Source organism: Erigeron canadensis, chromosome 4 (genome assembly GCF_010389155.1).
Source record: "Erigeron canadensis isolate Cc75 chromosome 4, C_canadensis_v1, whole genome shotgun sequence".
In the NCBI taxonomy this organism is placed as follows: Eukaryota; Viridiplantae; Streptophyta; class Magnoliopsida; order Asterales; family Asteraceae; genus Erigeron; species Erigeron canadensis.
The window spans coordinates 44,271,956-44,295,749 of NC_057764.1; the positions used below are offsets into that span (position 1 = coordinate 44,271,956).

Consider the following 23,794-nt stretch of genomic DNA (forward strand, 5'->3'; position numbering starts at 1 on the left):
GCCGCAACGCGCGGGTACTTACTCTCGTATAACTTAACCCAAAAAAAGCCCACGTATATACCTTTTATTAGATTAAAAAAAGAGTCATCATTACTTATCGAAAACTCATAACGGATCAAGCAGCGCCTTTTCAATATTTCATTATTCTACTTTTCATTTATTTGACATGAAAAGTATTTACTTTTGTTTATTATTTATTGTAATTGTAATATGTATGCATATAAATAATTTATTATTATTAAATGATATATAAATCATTATTGTTATTAAAAAACAATGACATAGTTGTTTGTTATTTTTTATTTCTTTGGGTCTTTCTATGATGTTTTAAACCTATTAAAATTTTATTTGTTTCGGCTTTATATTTCATTTATTGATACGGAATATAACATTTGTAGTTATTTCTAGAGATAAATTTATATAATATAATTTGTTGCATTTAGCTTATGAGCCATTATTTTTGTTTTCGGCCTACATTTATAAATATCTAGGACGGTCTTGTTTAATACCAACTAAAAGATTTGAAGGCTTCGATAGTATACAGTCTAGCTAAACCGTATATTTCAGTTTTTATTTTCTTTTAATCCGAGACATACCGGAAAAAAAAAAGAGTTAACGAACTACAAAATATTATATAATGACATTAATTCCAACACATAAAAGACACATTCTCTCTTTGGAATCACATGAACAAACTTTCACATGTGATGCGCTAAAAATGACAACAAGAAATTTCCAAAGCATAAATCATCAAACAAGTGACACGTTCATTTATTGATTGCACTTTTAAGTTTGTCTTACTCAACCTAATAAGTCTATAAATAATTCTACATGCTTATCATCATAATTATACGTATGTTTCTATTACTTTAACAATTTAAGTAATAAGCATCGCCACCTATACGTTTTATTTTATAGAAAATGCTAAATGAATCTCTTACGGCTTCATTTAACTTACATAAAAAGGTTGTACGTTTTTATATCAAAAGCACACCCCTTGATTTTTATAGTAGTGTATAACTATTTAATACACTTTAACAAAAACCTTCATAGCTTCGTTTAACAAAACCCTATTTTATATTATAAGCCATGCACATTTAGTGTGTTTCCATTTTGTAGGTAAAACTTGCATCTGGCTATTTAAAAGTACAATGTACATAGTTATAACATTAGACGTATGTACTTACGATCCGCAACGATAGTGGTGACGGTGCGGCAACGGCAATAGTGACGGTGATTGTGTGGTGGTGAATGTAAAATTAATTGATGCAAAAAAGGTTAGTTAGGTTATTTAAGGGTTAAAGGATCTATGTTGTTGTTTCACTGAAAATATTATAAGTATATTAAGAGAAAATGTGTAAATAAGTGAATAAAAAAGAGAGTTCTATAGTTATTTTAAAGTATGAATTGTTGTCAGAAGAAAAAGTAGTTTGTTTTATATAGAAATAAAGATTTATGTGGATTATAAAGTACGATGTGGATACTTATTTAGGGGTTGGGTATTGTAAAAACAAATATTAAGGTAAAACAAAAAAAAAACAATATATTGACCATTAGATCATGGTTAAATTGATGCACAAAGATTTACGAACCAATTGATGCACGATGATTTTCATGATGCACGGTGATTTCCTGTGAAGAGAAACTTATTGTTTTAATTGTTTTACTCTAATATTTTTATATTTTATTTAAAACCTACTTATTTATTTAAGATGCAAGGAGTAGATGCTATCAACTATTTATATAATATAGACACAAATATCTATGGTTAAAATCGGGGGGAAAATGAAGAATCAAAATAGAACGTCATTTAAAAGGAACATTATCTAACTTATAACATTGTAGTTTAAATCGAAAAATAATTACTTTATAACTTTATATCATTTGAGCCAGCTAGCTTATCTGCTAGCATCTGGTCGATTAGGGATTAAGAAATTTTTGTTTTGGATAATTAGTTATAATAATAATGAACAAAATATTAGGCCTTTTTGTCATAAAGAAAATTTAAATTTGAGAAATGTTGATCTTGGTGCCGCTTGGTGACTATGATGTTGAAACTGGGATTATTCTTCTCTTCCTTAATTAATTGTCAGATTTCTATGGTCTTGTGGAACTTTGTTTAAAAGTAGTCTTGGAGCTGAGTATGGTAACACCACCTCGATCTACCTCGCTCTCGTGTCTCCTTATAGCTCGAGATTGCAATGACTTTCCTCCCAAGACAAGGAAGGAATTAATTTCTTTCATTATGCGGCGAGAACCATCATTTGGATTTGTTCGATCGGAAACGTAGGAATGAATAACATGCTTAAGTAAACCACGGGCCGATACACTTGATGATGATATTAAACTACCTTGAATCACAAGTAAGAAATATCAAATGGATCGAGAGTCGAGACATCGAGTGGATATGTGAGTATGTGACCCAATTAATGTGCATAATTTTTTTTTGTTTTAGCTTTAACGAAATTTCATATTTTGTCATTTTATTCAAAAACTTACTTTCTTCAATATCTATATCTATCTATACCCATATCCATACTTATATATAAAAGAGAAAATGAGGACCTCTTTCCTAAATTTCAAATTACAACTCCAAACATTATAAGTATTCCTCTCTTATATTCTTCGATTTAAACATTCTCACCTAACATATCTCTAATACTATTAACGAAATAATTTACAACATAAATTTTATAATCCTTAAAAAAAAACTACACTACCTCTTTTAGCCTCAATCATCTTTACATTAACCACCATTGCCGTCCTCACCACCCGTCACCGCCACCACCTGTCACCACTTGTCACCACCGCCGCCACCACCCCTTGCTGGCTATCGCTACCACCATCGGCGTCGTATTGCAGGGCGCATATAACTCATATTATTTAAACCTGTATATACTCGGTTGTGATTTAGATAAAAGTAAGTAACTGCTCAGTGTCGTCTTCCGTGGATTTTGAACCCCAATACCTCGACGGCGTATGGGGGAGGTTAAGATGTAGGCAGACCTTACCTCTAGTTAAATAGAGAGACTGCTTCCAGTTTCTACCTATATGATAGAAAAGGCCCTCCAACCTACCTAATATATTGATATATATTAGGTAGTTGATTAGTTCAAAACGATTCATGGATTATATTTTATGATCAGATATTTAGATAAATTGCCTTATGAACAATCCAAATGTGACATTATTTTATCCACTACAAAATGTTTACAGGAAACTTCACGGACTACCAAAAAGTGATTAAACTTCACTCACTGCATACCGGGTTTCTTGAGTATGTTTTTTTTTTAAAAGAAAAGTCTATTCTATTCTATTTTTTTCTTTATAAAGGTGAATTTTGCTTGAAATTTTGTATCGCGATTTGACAAAAAGAGATTTAGTATACGTTGTCTTAAGATTCGCGCTAGAGAGCTCACTCGAAGTAGAAATATCTATTTCAAATACTCAATGGGGGAAAACCTCTAATAATCCGCCAGAAACCACGACGATTAATAGAGGTAAATTCTGTCCGCTCAGATATAAACCTGAATATATCCAAGTCAAACCCTCATAGGAAGACAACATATATCTCAATTTGACTGAATGAGGATTCAAATCTGATACTTATAAGTCACCAAAAAAATTCAAACTACTACACCAACTCATTATTAATATTCTATTCTATATCTAACTATTTTTCAGATAACCCTAAAATCGTCAGGATTTAATATTAAACTTCACCTTAAAAGATAAAAGTGTCTACCCCAAAGTTTAACCTTAGATTGATGGTTACATGAGTAGTTGAGTACACCTTGTCAATTATTTTTTTAATCAGGGATTTATTGTAAAAAAATAAATTAAAAAAACATTTACCATATACATCGTTTTCATAGTGGTGAAGTATGACGTACGTAGGATATATACTTCTGTGAAGTAATATAGCCGACCTGAAATAATACTCACTTTTTAATTTGTTCGTCACTTTGGTTGGTACATCAAACATAAATTGCTAATATGACTAAGAAAGGCACTTGAATAAACGCATCATTTAGTGGCAAAAATTATATAAAAAGATTCTATAAATTATACTAACATCCTTCTGAATTTGAGGATGAGAGATAACGAATTTTAAACCACCAAACACACTCGTTTGTAAGTGCAAATGAGGCCAAAAAGAGAATGAAAAGCAAAAAGTTACTAAACAATTAATAGAAGATGGCAATCGAAGGATCACCACCGTATATCATATACTTTAAAACAAATGGATAATTGTGTTATATATTGAAAAGTTTCTAATCATTTGTTTAATTATCTTGTTCTAGAACTATATTTGTATAATTATCAATCAATGAATTTTATATTGTGCTATGTATTTTTTCAGTATTGAACAACGTGAATTGGCCGTTGATATTGGCTTACTTTGTTTATTTACCCCCACCTTTTTGCTTTCCATCCAATATTTTGTATCCACGTTATATCCAGCTTTTTAGTATAATACTAGAAATAAATACTCGCGCGTAGTCACGGAGCTTTTATAGTAACGTCGTGGACAATGATTCATTAAGCTTAAACACGTTGCCGCAGATTATATTACACACCTTGCGGCGAGACTCAAGTAGATTATCTATTCAGATGACAATGTTTTGGTACAAATTTGATAAAGTCACCAACAAACATTTATTTGACATTGTAACAATAAAGCATTTTATTGATAGGCTAAAATGTAAAAGATAAAAACTTTAGGGGGTTAAAAGGTAAAGACGTAAAAGTTGATGGGCTAAACTGTAAAAGAAAAAAACTCTGGGGGTTAAAAAGTAAAGAGAAAACTTTAGGGAGTTAAAATGTAAATTAATAGTAAAAGGTGATGGGCTTAAATGTAAAAGGTAAAATCTTTAGGGGGTTAAAAGGTAAAGAGTTCAAAGTTGCATACATGTATAGTTGTACCATGTGCATAGAAACTTGTAAAAAACCACTTGATTTTTAGTATATATATAAATATCTTTTATTTATCAAATGAGTGGTATCAATATCACTTCCCTTTTTATAATATCTTTAATTATGTGGGATGTCCTTTCAACTAACAATTAATGAGTTAATACTCAAGGACATATGAAGTCTTTCGATAAGGGTTTGACTTGGGTCTATGCCCAGATTCAAGTCTAAGGACAGGGTTTACCCATATTAATCGTCGTGACTTCGAGCGGATTAATAGAAAGTTTTTCTTGATCCATCTAACGCGAACCGGTTAAAAGAACGTATGTTAGACCTCTTGTTGTCGATTCGTGACACGAAGTTTCAAGTGAAAATCACCCTTCAAAAAAATAAAATAAAATTGCAACACGCTTTTTTTACTCGTAATAAACACGTTTTTTTATTTATTTATTTATTTCTCACCAACCTTTCTTATATCAAATTTCTGTATATACATAATTAGTAACTTATATATAATTAATATTAACTTAATAATAATATTAAATATTATATACAATCTGAACTATATATATAATCTAAATGAAAAAAAAAATAATCTAAATTACAATATCCGAATTCTAAATAACACGGTATGAAATATGAACTACAATTCAAATTCTAGTTAACTCAATCCGTCTAATCCAACTCACATTTGAATCGTATGGATCGATCATTTAAAAATTCCGATAAAAGTAACACCCCTGAATCAAATTGTGTATTTGTCATGTACAAAGGGCCAAATAATTTAGTACCTCCGATAACCTGACGTTAGAATTCACTATCCAAATTTGGGAGAACCAAACGAAATGCATATTACTAAAATGCATATACAAAACTCAATTATGTACCCACATTTTCCATTTATTGATAAGGCAATAGAAAAGTTGACGGGCCTATATTTGTTGATAAGGTAATATATGTATACCACATTTTATTTTTGCCTTTTTGGTTGTTTATACAACAATTTTATTTTATTTTTCCTTCCCCTTCATAATGTACTATAGTAGGATGGAGCCGGAGCTAGAGCCAAAGTGGAGCAGGCTATTGAGATTTGAGAGTGAGTGGAGAATGAGAGTGGGAGAAGTAAGAACCCTCGGACTTGGAGGCTTTTATTATTCCGTAATTAATTTGTTGCGATTTTAAGTTAAAGTGATATGCAATTGGAATATTGGATCATATGCAAGCCCATGACCCATGGTACATCTTCATTTACTAGATAACAAAAATGCATAGATGTACTTCGGGGACCTTTTATAGTATCTCTCGTTCAAAACACATATTTACGAAAGTTCAAAAATATATAGGTGTTTAAGAAAGGTAGTGCTTAGTCCATGAGGCTACCGTCTAAAACGATACATATGTCTATAATCAATTCACATACGGAGTATAAATTAATCAACTCAAGTATCAATTTTATCTTTTTTCTTGTTTTATCTCCACTTTCAAGCTTGTCATGTATCTTGATATTATAATTAAACATATTAAGGCTTTACAAATTTTTTCATCTGAATAATTTTATATTAATTCGTCTAAAAGAGATAAATCAAACATAAATTTTCAAGAAAATTTCATTACATACCTCTGGGGTATGTCATATTATTAAGTTTCACCCCTCTCTTTTTTTTGTATCATTACTTACCCTTATGGTGATTTTTCGTATCATTACACACCCCTCACCCTAACGGACGTTTGTGATTCTCCGTTACCCCCCCTCACGTGCATACCACGTGAGGGTATTTTAGTCTTTTTCACTACAAAAATCTTCTTCCCTCCTTAAGTCAAAGTCCGGTTTCTTCTTCCTCTTCCCAACCCATTTCCTCCTAAGCAAATCTACCCAAAACAAATCTATATCTATACAAAAATGCAAGATATGTTGCAGATCTATATCATTATACATACATGAAATCCATCAATTTATCTACATCTTTGTATCTATATCCAATCTATATCAATATAAACACACGATATACCCATATATCAATATAGATGTGGATCCGGCAACAAATACACACAATACATCAATATACATACATCAATTTATCAATACACATATATCTCATCCCATGCAAAGGTTGGAGGGTCTTTTTCTACCATTTAGGTATTTATGTCATTTAGGTAGAAACTGGAAGCAGCTTCTCTACTTAGGTAGAGGTAAGGTCTGGCTACATCTTAACCTCCCTCATACACCGTCGAGGTATTGGGGCTCAAAACCTGCAGAAGGCGGCACTGAGCAGTTACTTACTTACTTACATATACCCCATCCCAACAAAACCCACTAAAACCAATGACTCCCAAATCCGGTAGCGGTAAATCACGTCTACCAAGAACTACCGACTCCCAAATCCGGAAGCGGTAAATCACCGCAATAGTTAGCTCCGGCAACGGCGGTGGTGGTGGGTGAACGGTTGAGATAAAAAAATTTTTATATATCTTCGGTTTGGGTATTGTACCCGAATGTGACATGGATAAATTTTATTTCAACTTCTCAAGCAAATCATTGGTTAATAGCCCTATAGACCAGTCGCCGGAAAAAGACCAGTGCGTCGCCCTACAGACCACTCCGGCTGACCACCACAACCCCAAGCGAGCGCCTCCACCAGTTCTTGTTGAAGATGTTTGTTTTATTTTGTTGTACATCAGTTTTGGAAAACGTATACATAGCGAATCATTGTTGATTGAAAGTGGGATTTGAAATGTGAAAATGGTTTCTCGATATCTATTTATGTATCAGTATACGTATATAAAAAAGAGATATAGAGAGAGAGATCTGGGAGAGAGAGATGAACATATCTTATTTTTTTTTATGATATATAGATCTCTAGATATATAAATATATATAGAGATATAGAAAGAAAGAAAGATGGATCTGGATTCAGTGTGTATAAAGACTATGAACTACTCCAGTATCATAGATCCGATGACGTTTTTATGCTTGAAGAGAATGTGTAATGATACGAAAAATCACCATAAGGGTAAGTAATGATATAAAAAAAACGTGAGGGGTGAAACTTAATAATATGACGTACCCCAGGGGTATGTAATGAAATTTTCTCTAAATTTTCTATATCTACCTTCTACTAATTCCGTCACTTTGATGTTCGTTGGGTTGTTTTTGGTTTTTGATCTGGGTAGATTTTACCTTCTAAGGGTCTAGCCCAAAAAAATATAATTGCCTAAAGCCCAAAATGTCTTTCAAATAGGACAAAACTCCACAATTGCAGTTTGCTTTATGTTTTGTAAAAGCCCAACTGAATATTTTCTTTCGTCCCAAGTCCCAACTACCAACGGAATTTTTCTTTCGTTCTTTTTTCTTTTTGGAAACTTTATGAATAGAAAAAATGAAGACACCTGTATCATCAGTATGATTTCACTATTAAATTGCATGTAAACCATGAATTGGTGTGATATGTACTAACTTTGTGTTTCACATATCATTGCCTGAATGGTAGTCACCTTGTGTTTAATTATAAACTCGGTGCGTTTGATTTACCTAATAATCTTACAAGAAATGAAATTTGTCAAAAAAAATTCGAGTTTGACATAATATTTTTTATATTTTGAAGATTTAAGTAAGAATGAAATTTCTTTTCCTACTCTCAAGGAATGAAGATTTCCTCACATGGCTAAATCTCTACATTCAACTGGATGAATTTCTCCATCTCTTTACAAACAAACACGCTAAAAAATGAAATTGAATTTTAATTTCATCGAATTCGGATAAAATTTGTGAGCCAAACCCGAACTTAGAGCAAATGATCAATACAACATAGCAACACTAATCACGCTATCGATGCAATATATAAGTTCTGCTCAAACTTTCATGTATATTTTCGAAGATATACCATAAAAACAAAAGAATTTAAGAGAAATATTATCCAAAGCTTGAATCATCGAGCTTTCATTTTCGTATGCAAGTCTGTTATGTTTTCGGGATACATTGTTTATAAATTACTTATGAATCCTGCATTCTTAAATAAACAAATTATTGCACTTCTAAAACGTACAACCCGTAACGAGGAAAAAGATCAGTTGATTAGAAATTATGAGTTTGTACAGAAATTGTGTCAAGTAAAGCACCCATTTCTCCAAGTGAAGAAAATAAAGAAGTTCTAGCAATAGAAGATAAACAACTCTTCTTGTTTTTCACAATTGTGCGCTTGGCACTTAATGTTTGACTTTGACCAAGTAATTTTGTTGACCTTCTTGATCTATGATTTCCCTTCTTGGCTAGATCTTTAATGTTTGTCAAATTTGAAAGTGATCCAAATGACTCAGATTTTCCTTGATAGTACTTTGACAAACCTCTCCTGCACGAATTATACAAGTAAATGATTAGTTAAAAGTAACGCGTAACTGTATTGTTTAGTTAACTTAAGAAAAGAAAAGAGAGGAGAGGGAAAAAAAGTTTTCCTTCCTGATCATCTAAAAAATGATAGAAAAACTCTTAAAACAAAAAACAACTAAACTTCTCCTCTAATCCTTTCCACTACTTCCTTTTCTACACTTAAAATAAAACCTTAAAAATGCATTTTATAATTTTCTCCTCTTCACTCCTTTCCTCTCCACCCTTAAAAAAACTAAACAATACAGAGTGACATTACACATTATCAAATATTTTGTATTTTGCTTTATCATGTCATTTGCATTATCACAAATTATACGTACATATATTATTGTATGAGATGTCAGATGATCATATCTTACTTGATAGGCAATTGTGCCATGAGTTCAGATAACTCGTACAATGGACTATTATGAGACGACCATCCTAAAGAAGATGAAATTGCATCGTCTACTTCCTCAGAGGAAGACGACCCTAAAGATTTGCATAGATCGCTTGAGCATTCTTCAACAAAATCTGACTGATACTCATTAGTAATATCGTTTTTAACTTCACCAAAAACCCATTGAAACTGTCTAGTACTTTGGCCTTTGTTGCCTGAAATATGTCCCAAGTCTTGGAATATTTGTTGCTCCTCAATCCTAGCCATTTTTCTGATAATGATCAAATATATATAGATGAACAAGTAGAGACTAGAAAGGTATATGTATATAATGTTTAGAGTTATTTGCTATGATTTGGAAAAGGGTATTTGGAGATGTATGTATATATATATTAGTAACAATTAACATGGGTTGGTAAGGTGATGGATAAGGTCCATATATTATTTTGGATACACCCATATCCGAGTCATCAAATATTCCACATCTAGCTAGGAACTGAATCATGTCACTTATCCTTGCAACTTAATTTGTTCCCAAGCAAAGACACCAGTTACACACATTAAAATGATTATAATATTGGGATTAATCATGGGAAGACCAACGTACTTTCCCATTTGTATACGGTTGCCCATTATATTTTTTTATTGATGAGGTTTACAAACATACTTTTCTTTTTTGTACACGGTTGACCAATATTACCGACTATCACAGGTAAACCGGTCAACTTTGGGTCAACCGTGTACAAAAAAAAAGTATGTGGGTAAACCTCATCAATAAAAAGTATAATGGGCAACTGTGTACAAATGGAAAAGTACGTTGATCTTTTCGTGATTAATCAGAAAAAAATAAGTAGTGATGTATGGCTAAAAAAATATCTTATGGATGATCCCACATACTTAATACATGCGAATCTTTCTTAATAAAAAAGGATTAACAACCAAATATTTAATACAAAACCCAAAATATAAAAATTTTGAACATTTTGACGTTGTATATGTTGCATATCATTGCAACCCAATAATAATGAATGTTGGTGTCCGACCTCAAAACTTGTTTTTTCTTTGTAACGAGGTCTTAAGACCCGTTCGTTGTACATCCGAGATGAATTATATTATTTTCATTTTTAACGTGTGGTTTAAAAATGATCTAAAATATTAGAACGATGTTGAGTTGTGTGTAAGAGTATAGTTATAATATGGACATAATTATGAAGATAGAATGTAAGGAAACAATTGACAATATAATATATAGTTGTGTTGATTAAAAAGTACATGTTTACAAACGTTGATTAAAATTGGATTAATCACCAGAAGACCGGCGTACTTTCCCATTTGTACACGGTTGCCCATTATACTTTTTCATTGATAAGGTTTACCTACATACTTTTTTTTTTGTACACGATTGACCCAAAGTTGACCGGTTTACCTGTGATAGTCGGTAATATTGGTCAACGGTGTAAAAAAAAGAAAAGTATGTGGGTAAACCTCATCAATAAAAAAGTATAATGGGCAACCGTGTACAAATAAGAAAGTACGTTAGTCTTCCCGTGATTAATCCCTATAATATTATATTCTTTTATCTAAAATAGACTTGGCTATAGCTAAATACTTTAATGTGATTCGTATAAATGTAGTTGCCACACGTACGTTACTACGTTAGTATAAAATTAGTTAAAATGAAGCAATGCTGGAGCCATTTTCTATTGGTAAGATATGTTGTAATAATATTTTAATTAAAGTTTCTTTTTTCTAATAGTATTAAATTCTGAGCCAATTGGAACCACAAGTTAAAATAATAGCGAGTATAACTTAACTAATTAAAATAAAACTGGATATTTTATGTGGCCAAAAGTTCATCCTTGTGGTTGCCTAGTCATTTGTTTCAATGATGATCAATGATAACTAAATGAAGTCATTACTTTTGACTTTCAATTTGGCCCATTCTATATTGATAATAAAAAACACATAAACACTTTTCTAAATTATTACTTATTCAATATTTATTTTTACTACTTAATAAATATTATTAGATTTTTGTATTTTTAAAAAAGTTGCCAAAAAAATATATAACAAATGTTCTTAATTTGCCAAACACATCAAATTTCCTTCCCCCGCATTATTTTTTTTTCTCCCGCCCAATTTACTTCGGAATTCTCAACCTAATTAATATGAAGATATAAAGCCCAATTAGTTTAACAGATATGGACGTGGTTTTGATATGGACTCTTTATCTTATACTTTAATTTTAAAAAACATGTCCATATCTGTTGCTTCTTCCATACTACATACACACATACCAATACCACAACCCCATTCCATATCCACTTCTTTGCCCTGAAAGTCACAACCAACTGCTTAGTGCAGTACCAAAATTAAATTTATAAAGGGGCAAAGTTAAAAAATCTATAAAAAGAAAAAAATATATCCAAAAGGGTTAATTTATAATACATAAAATCTATAACAAAATTTAGAAAATTCATACAAAATTTATATTTCAAAGAGGGAAGCTGCCACATGCAACTGTTATCACATATTTCTAATTAACATCGTTCATTGTCACTGCTACTCCTTCCATGGTTGCTCCTTTCCATGGACGGTACTAAAGGGGGGGCAAGGGGGTCCAATGCCCCCCTCTAAATTTAAATTTTGTCATGTATTTTTAAATTTTTCATAAATTTTTAAAAAATTTCTATAGGTTTTTAACATTTTGCCCCCTTTTAGATTTATTTTTCATTAAGTTTTATAAGTTTGTCCCCTTTGGAATTTTTTCTTGGTACCGCCTCTGCTCCTTTCAATGATTAAATAATGGTTAATTTGCTATTGTTTTTCAAAAGCCATGAAATATGTATTAACGATCACAATGTGATTTTTCTTATAATTTTTTTATATTTGTATACATAGTAGACTAGTATAGTATCCGCGCAAAACAACAGGGTAAATATGTCCTGATTATTTTTTTTTAAATATTAGCCTAAAATTCTTTTTTAACCACTTTTCTAGAGAGAGCAAAATGACTATATGAGCAATGGTTTCCAGCTTTTGGTTGAGAGACAATGAAAAGTGGAGGAAAAAAAAGAGAGAAATCTGAAGAGAGGTTTTTGATTTAGGCTTATGTAAACTTGAGATGACACTTTTGTAGGCTATAGCCTTTTAAAAGGGAATAAATGACTATATTATCTTTTTTGAATGAATGATTTTGATTGATAATGTTAAATTAGGATGTTCCAGGTTCCTAACTTAACTTAAATTTAAAAATTCTTAAAATTCATAGGCAATGGTAGTGAAAATACTTTATATATGAGTTCAGATAAGGACACTCAGTTAAGGTTCAACATGAGATAAGTTTATCATGACCATATAGAGTCTCCACAATCCACATGCAGAGCAAATCACAAAGTAAAATATCAAATAAATCATCTGATACTTACATGCTAACATATTATCAAAAAGTCATCAGCCAAATCTTGACTTTAAAATATCGCGTGATCTTCATTAGGTATTTAGGTTCTAACATCCCATCAAACTCGATCTGTTTATAAAACACCCTCCTACGTACACATTCTAGTTTATTTACTCGATCATTCCCTTCAAAAGACCACAACCTCCTACACAATTGGTTTAAAAAACTAATTAATTTTGAAACCATCACCCATCATTCGAGTTTGCTTTGCCATCTTCATTAATACCCTCTTCTGATTCTTCAATGCTCCTAAACAAATAGATTCCGGATTTAGTACAAATGATACGTAAATTTAAAGAAGTATATATCTAGAATGTTATTTGTAGCTTTCCCATGGAGAACACAATTTTTTTTTCTTGTGCTCGCATCATCCGGTAGGTCATGATCCGAATAATTAGCATAGCTGAAAGTATTAGCCATGATGATCATATGTTGTTAGTATGTAATTAGGCAGGAGGAATCCATTGTAGTATGTAAGCGGGTAAATATTTCATGTTTTTAAAATGCCACTTACAACGGGGTACGAGAGGGAGGGGCCTTAACTTGTACATTACACTGGGAGTCCCTATACAAACAACAAACCAAACACAATAAGTGAGTGTAGTTTCAACATATTATTGGATAACTCACACAGAGTCATAGCTACTTTTGATGATGCTTAAAAATTACTGTAATACATTGGGAAGTAAAATTGTATCGCGGTTCCTCTTCACGGAAGGAGATGGTAGACGTTGAACCTAATAAATACGAGTAATAAATTAATATTAAAGTCAACATGCGGGGGGTGTTTGGCACCTCTGACCAGCCCTGTTTTTTGTATAATGGGAAAATAAGAATGTTTACCAGAATAACTTGGAGGCGTTGGTATATATTTTTCTTCTTTACGAGATCGCTTTCCAAGTACTTAACCTAAGAAATAATAAATTAGTATACATACAAGGTGCCCTCATAGGCATTGTTGTTATGGAATGGGAAAATAAGAATGTTTACGAGGGGGATTTTCCGGAGGCATTTGTTGTAGTTCTTCATGGAAGGGGATGTCATCAAGTAATTCCTTTAAACGTGTTGAACCTAATAAATAAATTTATATTTATATTTATATACATAATAAAACAATAGTTATTCTGGCTTTTTAAAGTTATCCACCTCAAATTAAAATTATCTCTAAACATGCCACATAGGATTTAACCTACGTGGCACCTCCATATTTTTTTCACACTAATAGATTTTCATTAAATAATATAATATAATTATACATATATTTTAAATATGGCATATAAAAAATCACGACTAACATTGCATGACATTTTTTAATTTTTTTATTTTAACTATAAACACTTCACAATTCATGACTCATAATCCATAATATTTTATTATCTTTTCTTTCTTTTTTTTTTCATTTTCTATTTACTATATACACTTCATAATCAAACTATATATATTACGTTCAACACGTAGACCTCAAATTACATAGCCCTTTATAATAATCTATCTATACATATATTATGTTTCACAGTTTTCTTCTTTGTTAATTTATCATAATCATGAAGTATTTTTCAATTGGTTTTTAATTTATAAAGTTATTCTTAATAATCTATCTATACATATATTATGTTTCACAGCTTTCTTCGTTGTTAATTTATCATAATTATGAAGTATTTTTCAATTGATTTTTAATTTATAAAGTTATTCTTCTGCCGTATACCAATCTATGTATATATTAAAACAGTAAAAATCCTAGCCTTTTAAACCCTTTTTTAGCTAGCTTTAAATATTGCCACATAGGATTGTATTCTACGTGACATCTCCATACTTTTTTTTACAATATTTATCTTATAACCTCTATTTATTCTCAAACCAATGTAATTTATTTTATTAAATATAACATAAAATATTAAATCAAAACTATATACACAAAATTAAAAAAAAAAATCAAAACCCATATTAAGATTTAAGAAGACGTCCAATACATCTATTAATTTGGCAATGATATTTGACATAAATAATATTATTTATTAAAATATATACAACTTTGAAGACGATATCAAAATTTAAAATTTATTTAAAAATATTATTAGGTTATACACGACCAAACAATTTTGTTGTTTCCCCTTCGTTCTCTTGGCCAAAACCTTAACCAAAATTGGTTATTCTAGCCACAAAAAAATGTCTATTTTATAATGATAATAGTAGTTATTTTGAGTTTTACGAATGAATTTCTTGATTGTTGGAGATAAAATACTTTATTTCCTAATTGTGTTTAGGATTATTTTTTTCCGTCACTACATAAGGTATTTTCTCTATCATTTCAGCATAATTGAAAGCAAAAACTATAATGATTTTCTCTTATTTATCTTATTATTTTTTTACTTATTCGTATTGTATTTATGTGTATTTTATATGACTAAATTTTTGTCATGTTTAGTTTTTTTACTTTGTATATATTATTTTGTTCAATGAATATATAGATATCATGCTACATTATCTATTTACGTTTGACTTGTTAATGATATCAAAATATCTTATGTTAAATGTTGGTGTGTAATCACTATAGTAGGTTTAGTGACTGTGATATCGACATGTCAGAAAAGACAAAAGATGATCAGAGTAATCCGGAAATTAACCATTAACTATAACATAATCAATTTCAACATAATAGGCCTATAGAATAGCTATTTATTAATGCATAAAATAACCTTTTCAGCTAGCCGCGCATCGCACGGGATAAAATATCTAGTACGAGTAATAAATAATTAATATAAAGTTAACATACAGGGTGTTTGAAAGCTCTCATAAGGCTTTAAATTGTAATATTAAACTAAAAAAAACTACAGTATATAGTGGGGGGAAATAGCTTTTAAAAGCTTTGTATAATTAATCCTCAATTTTCAATCTATTAAAAAGTTACCTTTACAAAAACTTTTATTTAACCGACTATTAGTTAGAGATGCCCTAATAATACTCACTAGTAAAAAAAGAAAAGAAAAAGTCACTTGTATAACTAGATCAATACTCGGTCGGTGACTGGGTTACCAAGTAAATTTATAAGCATTTTATTCAGAAATAAAATTTATTATGAAATCGAGTATAATGTTAAATAAAGTCTTAAATTTGCACAACTTTTGATATAAGATATATAGAGTCGGTTTGATATATATTAAGATTGCCAATACTGACTTTACCTGAAATTTGATTTAAAACCGACTCAGAAAACTGGGTTAGAGTTGTGAATCTCGACCTAGTAACCCGCCAACTTGACTTTTTGTGGGCCAGGGTTGAGTTGACCATTTGGTTTAATAAGTCAATTCGTTAACCTAAATATAATTTAATTTATATAATGTTTTTGAATAAATTAATCCATCAACTTACTTGATCCAAAACCCACAACTCATTTTGATTTCAATCTAACCCGTCAACCCGTCAACCCACCAATCTATATTACTTGAGGTCAACTCACTAACCCATTTAACATGTCAACCCACCAATACATGTGATATGAAATTAACCCACTAACCCATTGCAAACCCGATTTTTTTCTGTTGGTAGCCGGGTTCGGTTTGACAACAGATTGAGATTTTCAAGTCGATTTTGATATCAAGTCAGGTTCAGGTTGGTTATTTTCAACCCGTTAATCCAAATCAGTTAACCTAAACCTGTTATAATTATGTAAATAATTATAAACATATTTATTTTAGCTTTTGCTCTATATAAAGTTATTTATCCGTGCATTGAAAATTTTAAAGTCGATATTTAGTGAAGTGGACCATCGTCACCCTCACCCGATTTCATACGTAAAATTTATAAGCATCATTTTTAAATTTGATTTAACTAAAAATTTAAATCTTTTGATAAATTATTAACCATGTTACGCATTGTGGGGATACGATTCTTGTTTATATTTTCGAATCGTATTTATACATTGTATCTGTAATATCTATAATTTCCAATTTTGATTCTTGATTTTCGATATTGATTTTGGTTTCACATTTCATGTTGTAGAATTGAATAACTCTAAATTGAAGTAAGCTATTGTTTATTAATTGAACATCCTTACTTTTACCCGTATTTCATTTCAGATGGAATTACCAATTAATAGAGAAATAAGGTTATGTTGAAGTTCCAATTGGTATTAAAATTAAAAGGCATGTTTTTTAATATTATTATGGTTTTAAATTTAATAAAAGTACATTAAATACCTTAAATACCGGTCACTTTTTATAAAAAAATTTCAATTGTAAATACCATACGTTTAAGTAATTACAGTTTACAACATAGTTATGTTAGTTAAATACGTCTACTGGTACTAAATTAATATTGTGATTAAAAAATAAATAAAAAAATTATTCAATATATAAACCTAAAAGAGTTGTATATTCATTAACTTTCCAATATTAGTCTATAAATGACTTTTATTTTTATGTTAAGGTTTACTTTTTTAGTTTATTTTGAAAGGTAAAAAATAAAGAGTAAGTATTAATATTTTTTTAGGGAAATGCTAAGGGTTGTATTTAACATGCATAAAAAAAACTTGTACCTTCCATATTAAAAACTCGCCCCCTAATTTTCATGGTAAATGTACAAACAATTTATGCACCTTAAACACAACCTAAGTACTGTATTTAGCAAACCCCATATTTTTATGTTATTAATATATATATTAAAAATAAAGGTACGAAAATGCGTGTAAAGAATAGTAACGGACCATTTTATTTGTTTGAGCCCATTTCTATTTTCTTAATGGGCTAACTTCATTTTATTTTGGACCCATTTTATATTCTTAATTTTTGGCTTGACAAATTATGTTTTGATCTTTTAAATTGCTTCTAATTTGTTTACAAAGATTATTTATTTTAATTGCATATTATTATTTTTTAAGTTTGTAACATTTTAAAGATTATCTCATGTTATTACAAGTGAATTATTACATAGTATATATACAAATAACAGTAGGGTGTATGTTTTGAATATATACACCTAACCATCTCTGAAAAATTTGTTTGCAATACTTATTAGTTTCAATGTAATTTCGGTTGATATTTTATTATTATAAATATTTATGGGTGAAATGAGAAGTGTTATGTTTTTTTTAATGATATAAACTCAAATGTCATATAAATTGTTATGGATAATGTAATTAATTATGAAATTGTGATTGATGAGTATGTTGTTACTGATCATTGTCGTGTTTCTGTTTTGGTACACGAATTCAAAACTTCCAAGAATAATTAGCATTAGTATTATTAATATGCAATTAAATAGTTACCATGTTTATTATCTTTTGACTTTTAGATTTTAGAAAGTTGACTTTGAATTTCAAAGGTCAAGATTTAAAAGCTTATGATTTTCAATGGCCAAGATCAAAAATTTAAAATATTTTTTTCTCTTAGCTATGGTGGTCATATATATATAATTATTGAAAAGCTTCTAGGTATGGTCTAGTGGCATACCGTGATTAGTCAAAAAAGTTTTGAATTAGGGAGTTATAATTAGTATAAACAAAGTAAATAATAATTTAATTTATGATGAATGTCCGCTTGCCAGATTGCGAATCGAGTGGACCGAACATAGGTGCTCGTTCCTTTGCATCTGCTTCCATTTGTTGTTGTTCCATAAAGTCTAAATACTCTTTATCTTTCGAACGACTTTTAGTTATGTTTATTAGGGTTCGATTGTAATTTAGGGATTTTTTTTCGTATCTATGAATTCAGTAGGTTTGATTAAGTGACTGAATGGATAAACAATGTCTATATGGATTAATTCAATACAGTCATAAAAACAAACACTTTTGATAACTTGGATTAAGTATTTTTTGCATATATTAAATTCGAAACAAACTATATAAACAACAAATCAAACTATTGTTGATTTGTTTCCATATATTATGGGGGCTCAAAAAGATTTGAGAATAATAAATCAATTAGACAATTATTATTAATTTTTATACGACAGGATTAAATTTGGTAATTTTTCATTTATTAAAAAACCTAAACAGAACCAGTCCGTCACTCATCTTTCCCCAAAACCCAAAGAAACCGAGAGATGGAAAGATCGAGCAGCAAGAGGGATTATAGCAAGCATCGATCCATACACGCCGACGGAGATGATCGCCGTCGCCGGTCGGAACGCGAGAAATCATACGAAAGGGATATGAGAGAGGATAAAAACAAAAGGCATCATTATATTAATAATAATGATAAAAGGAAGGATAGAGATAGAGATAGAGTATTTTTCTATCGGTGTGCCTACTGATTAGCGATATTCAAGAGTGTTTTTGTAAGGTAGTTGTATTACTGAGTCATTTTATTCTTCGTAACTTACACAACAGTTTATTGATTGGTAGTCATGACTATGCAGTTCAATTTATATATTAGAGATATGAAAGCATTAAGTAGCCTTTGCTTGTCAATTAGTATATTTTTTTAACTATTGTCTTTGATTGTCGACATGAACTCTGTATTGCGTAATCCAGAGAGCCGTTGTCGATGTTTTAATTAGTTGTCCTAGGTAGTAATTAATTACCTTCAGTTTTAGGGGATGCGACACAATTTTGTTCTTTTGTTTGTAGAATCTTTCCGTGTGGTATCATATATGTATAACTTTATATAGGTTAATTAAGTTGACTTGTGCTTCATACTTATTGGATACAGGGTGAGGCAAAAGATTCAAACGGTAAGGCATTTGGAAACCCACATGACACCCCGTTGGCACCCAGCCAACCTCCCCAAAGGTATATTCGATTTCTACGAAACATGAAAATGAAGGAGTTAATAGTAACAGATCTCATGAGATTCCTGTGAAATTCAGTACAGATGGAAGTTCTGCAGATGCTGGCAAGAGTGGTGGCATCTCTCTTGATGCATTGTCTAAGGCTAAAGCAACTTTACTCAGGCAAAAGGAGCTTGCAGAAAAGATGAAGAGGATCCCTGTGGTAAGTTGTAAACTTCAGTATATCTCAGTTATGTTGTATTCTTCATCTTTACTCATTTTGCCGTAGTTTTATTTATTTTTATTGTTACCATTATGTTGGATATTAAGTGTTGAATATTAATGTCGCCATGGTATGATACGATGTTTGTTATGGTGCAGTTAAACAAAAATGCTAGCTCAAGCATAGAAAGAAGTGGTCAGATGGCTTCAAACGAGGTGCCAAAAGCTCCATCCAGTGCAGGGATACTTCCCACCCTTCCTCAATCTGTAACTGATACTGGTGCCACTACTTCCGTGCAGCCACTTGGTAGTAGTGTGCCCCAACTTGCAGGACTTACTGGTCCTAAGGTTAAAGCGGTAAAACGTGCACAAGAGCTTGCTGCCAAGATGGGCTTTAGACGGGACCCAGAGTTTGCTCCACTTATAAACATGTTTCCTGGACAGTTGCCACCAGATGTCACTCTGCAACCCAAGCCTGCTAAGACACTTTTTCTTCGTTTGGATGCATAGGGAAGGGAAGTAGATGAAAATGGTAACGTGTTGACTATAGCAAAGCCGAACAACCTGAGCACTCTTAAGGTCAGTTTATTTCTGTATGTATTCATTTTTATTAGGGGTGGAGATTTCGACCCACTTACTTATGAATGAGTCCATCTGGCTTTTGTTGTATTTCAAATGGGTCAAGAAGGTAGAGACTGAAAATCTGATTAAAATAGGAAAGGGGGTTGACGTTCAGAGTCTGTCTTTATTTGGCAGACAAAGGATTACGCCATTAGTCTCGAGTGAGCTTGAACCCACGACCTCATGGTTGACGGGCCACACCCAATACTGCTAGGTCAAAGACCCTTTGGTAGTTCGGAGTGTTTTCTAATATACACAACCTCTTAAGTCTTTTGTTTAAATATTTAATTTTTGGCTGTAATCCTATAAAATTATGTAAATATTGTACAAAAAATTGTTCATTTGTTCTTTGAGTCGACTCAACCCTACCCAGCTTGGACTGAGGCATACTAAAAAGGACCTGAACCCATTTTGACTGGTTACCGGATCTGCTCAGCATGTAAATTGATCTTTTACATTGTTTGTTTATATTCAGGCATGGAGTAATTTTATAAGTCTTGTTTCTGATCTTTTTCATTTCAACCATCAGGTTAACATCAACAAGCAGAAAAAAGATGCATTCCAGATTCTCAAACCTGAATTGGAAGTGGATCCAGATAAAAATCCTTACTTTGATCCTAGAATGAGAATCGATAAAGTTAAGCTTTTAAGGCCTAAAAAGATGACCTTTCAGTTTGTAGAGGAAGGTAAATGGGCTAAGGAGGCAGAGATCATCAAGTTAAAGGTATATTCTGTCTCATCATTCCCATTCTGTACTAGTGAGCTTTTCGTTATATTTTGCTGATTGTTTGCTTTTCTCTTTCCAGAGTCAGTTCGGAGAAGCACAAGCTAGAGAGTTTAGAGCAAAACAAGCACAGCTTGCTAAGGCCAAGGCTGAACCTGATATTAATCCAAATCTCATAGAGGTGTCTGAGAGAATTATTACTAAAGAGAAGCCGATGAACCCTATTCCTGATGTTGAGTGGTGGTAAGCTATTACTACTTTCACCAGTGTTACTTTACACTTTTTTTCTATAGTGGAATTAAATGCTCTTTAGCTTCTCTACTAAAGAGTGTTGGCAATAATTAGAATTGGCAAGATTGGCTAATGTTTGGGTTGATTTGATTCTTTTTGTTAAAAGTGGACCGATCAAATAGGTCAAGTTTGTTTCAATTGAGGACCTTTCAGTTTGCTTTTTTAATGCCTACAACTACTTAAATCAATTGTATTCGTTATATCATTATTGCATCAGGATACATCAATTTTAAACTATTTCTTCAAAAAATGGAAAGGAGATACCTGTCAATCTGATCTTGGTCTTTTAAGACCCACCTTAAACAACCCGTTTCATCCCAAACTCATCGATACACATTACCCTGCGTCATTTGCACATTTTGCTATGTTTATCAATATCTAATCGTACATACTGCCAGTTTATAAATTATGTTAGGTTTTTGTTTAAAATCATTGCATTACGGCATTACCACACATATTTTGGAAGCTGAATTATTAAAATTATGAAAATGGCATTGCGAAATATGATTTTCCCACCACACTTCCTGGAATCTGATATAGAGTTTGTTTAATTTTCCAGGGATGTGCCACTTCTGAGTGCTGGTACTTATGGAAACATCACAGAAGGTGCGCAAGCAGAAGATATGCTAAAGAAGGAAAAGATCACCTTATATGTGGAACACCCCCGTCCTATCGAACCACCAGCTGAGCCTGCCCTACCCCCACCTCAACCCTTAAAACTCACACAAAAAGAACGCAAAAAGCTCCGTACTCAGAGACGCTTAGCTACTGAGAAAAACCGTCAAGAAATGATCAGACAAGGTCTTTTAGAACCTCCTAAGCCGAAAGTCAAAATGAGCAATTTAATGAAAGTTCTTGGATCAGAAGCAACCCAAGACCCAACCCGGCTTGAAATGGAGACAAGAAAAGCTGCAGCTGAGCGTGAGCAAGCGCATGTTGACAGAAATATTGCACGGAAGCTAACGCCATTTGAAAGGCGTGAAAAGAAAGAAAGGAAACTTTTTGACGACAATAACACTCCTGAGACGATAGTTTCCGTGTACAAAATTAATGACCTTTCTCACCCTCCGACTATGTTTAAAGTTGATGTAAATGCTCAAGAAAACAGGCTTTCAGGATGTGCAGTCATCTCGGACGGCATTTGTGTTGTGGTGGTGGAAGGTGGCATTAAATCCATTAAACGTTATCAGAAGCTGATGCTGAAACGTATAAACTGGGCTGCTGCTGTGAAAGATGAGGATGAGGATGAAGTTGATGAAAAACCAAAGAACAAATGTGCATTGGTGTGGCAGGGTAGTGTTGCTAAACCTAGTTTCCATAGGTTTTTGGTGCATTCGTGCAGGACTGAAAATGCTGCTCATAAGGTTTTTTCTGATGCTGGAGTTGGTCACTACTGGGATTTGTCAGTTAGCTTCTCAGATGAGGTGTGATCCCAGCCTGTCCACTTGTTTTCCTGTCACATGCCAGGTTTTGTTAAAGATTGTTGGCCTGATGGAAATTGTATTGTTTTTTTATTGGTGATATATAATCATACTATGTTTATGATAATTGATATTGGATGGTGTTCGATCTTTTATTATCTTTTTACTGTACTTGAGTAACATATGGGTTGAAAAATAAATAAGAAGCTAAAGCCTGCATAGTCTAACAAGAATCTGGTTTTAAGGCATGGCTAGGATCTTTGGGACTAGAGCGTTTCCAATTAATATCGACTAGGTAATATATTGATATTGATAAGGCACAAATATATGTTATCGTAAGCTGCTGTTCAAAAAGTAAAATGTTATGGTAAGCTAAACGCAAAACTTTCCCTTTTGTTTTGTTAACTAAACGTTTTATTGATGACACATGTACTAATAGTCGTGTAGTGTTGGTTGCTTTTGATATTGTTTCTTTCAAAGCCGTAATTAGTTTTCATTGGTTTCTGTACCAAAATCATATGAATAGTATTTACAACTTGACATTTTTGCTTTGTTTCGACTAACATTAGCCTCACATATTCTTGCACACCTGGAATGACTAATAATTTTCACAAGCATTTCAAAATATCTTCAATCTCAAAGATTATGCAGAGTGTTTTTTTCCCCATAAGAG

At 31.7% G+C, this 23,794-nt stretch overlaps 1 protein-coding gene and 1 pseudogene across 1 annotated transcript; one reads left to right on the forward strand and one right to left on the reverse strand.

The window, feature by feature from the left end:
- Positions 1–8,963: 8,963 nt before the first annotated feature.
- LOC122598620 lies at positions 8,964–10,015 on the reverse strand. Its single transcript, XM_043771206.1, has 2 exons — positions 9,658–10,015; positions 8,964–9,260 (listed from the first exon to the last, which is right to left on the reverse strand). Exons 1-2 carry the CDS (start codon positions 9,942–9,944, stop codon positions 8,987–8,989), a joined length of 561 nt encoding a protein of 186 aa, XP_043627141.1. The 5' UTR covers positions 9,945–10,015; the 3' UTR covers positions 8,964–8,986.
- A 9,797-nt stretch (positions 10,016–19,812) lies between these two features.
- On the forward strand, positions 19,813–23,281 carry LOC122596148 (annotated as a pseudogene).
- Positions 23,282–23,794: the final 513 nt, after the last annotated feature.

Coding starts and splice junctions, on each gene's coding strand:
- LOC122598620 (XM_043771206.1), bottom strand. CDS start 9,944: ATGGCTAGGATTGAGGAGCAACAAATATTCCAAGACTTGGGACATATT. Junction 9,261..9,657: donor ATGGCACAATTGCCTATCAA/GTAAGATATGAT, acceptor TAATTCGTGCAG/GAGAGGTTTGTCAAAGTACT.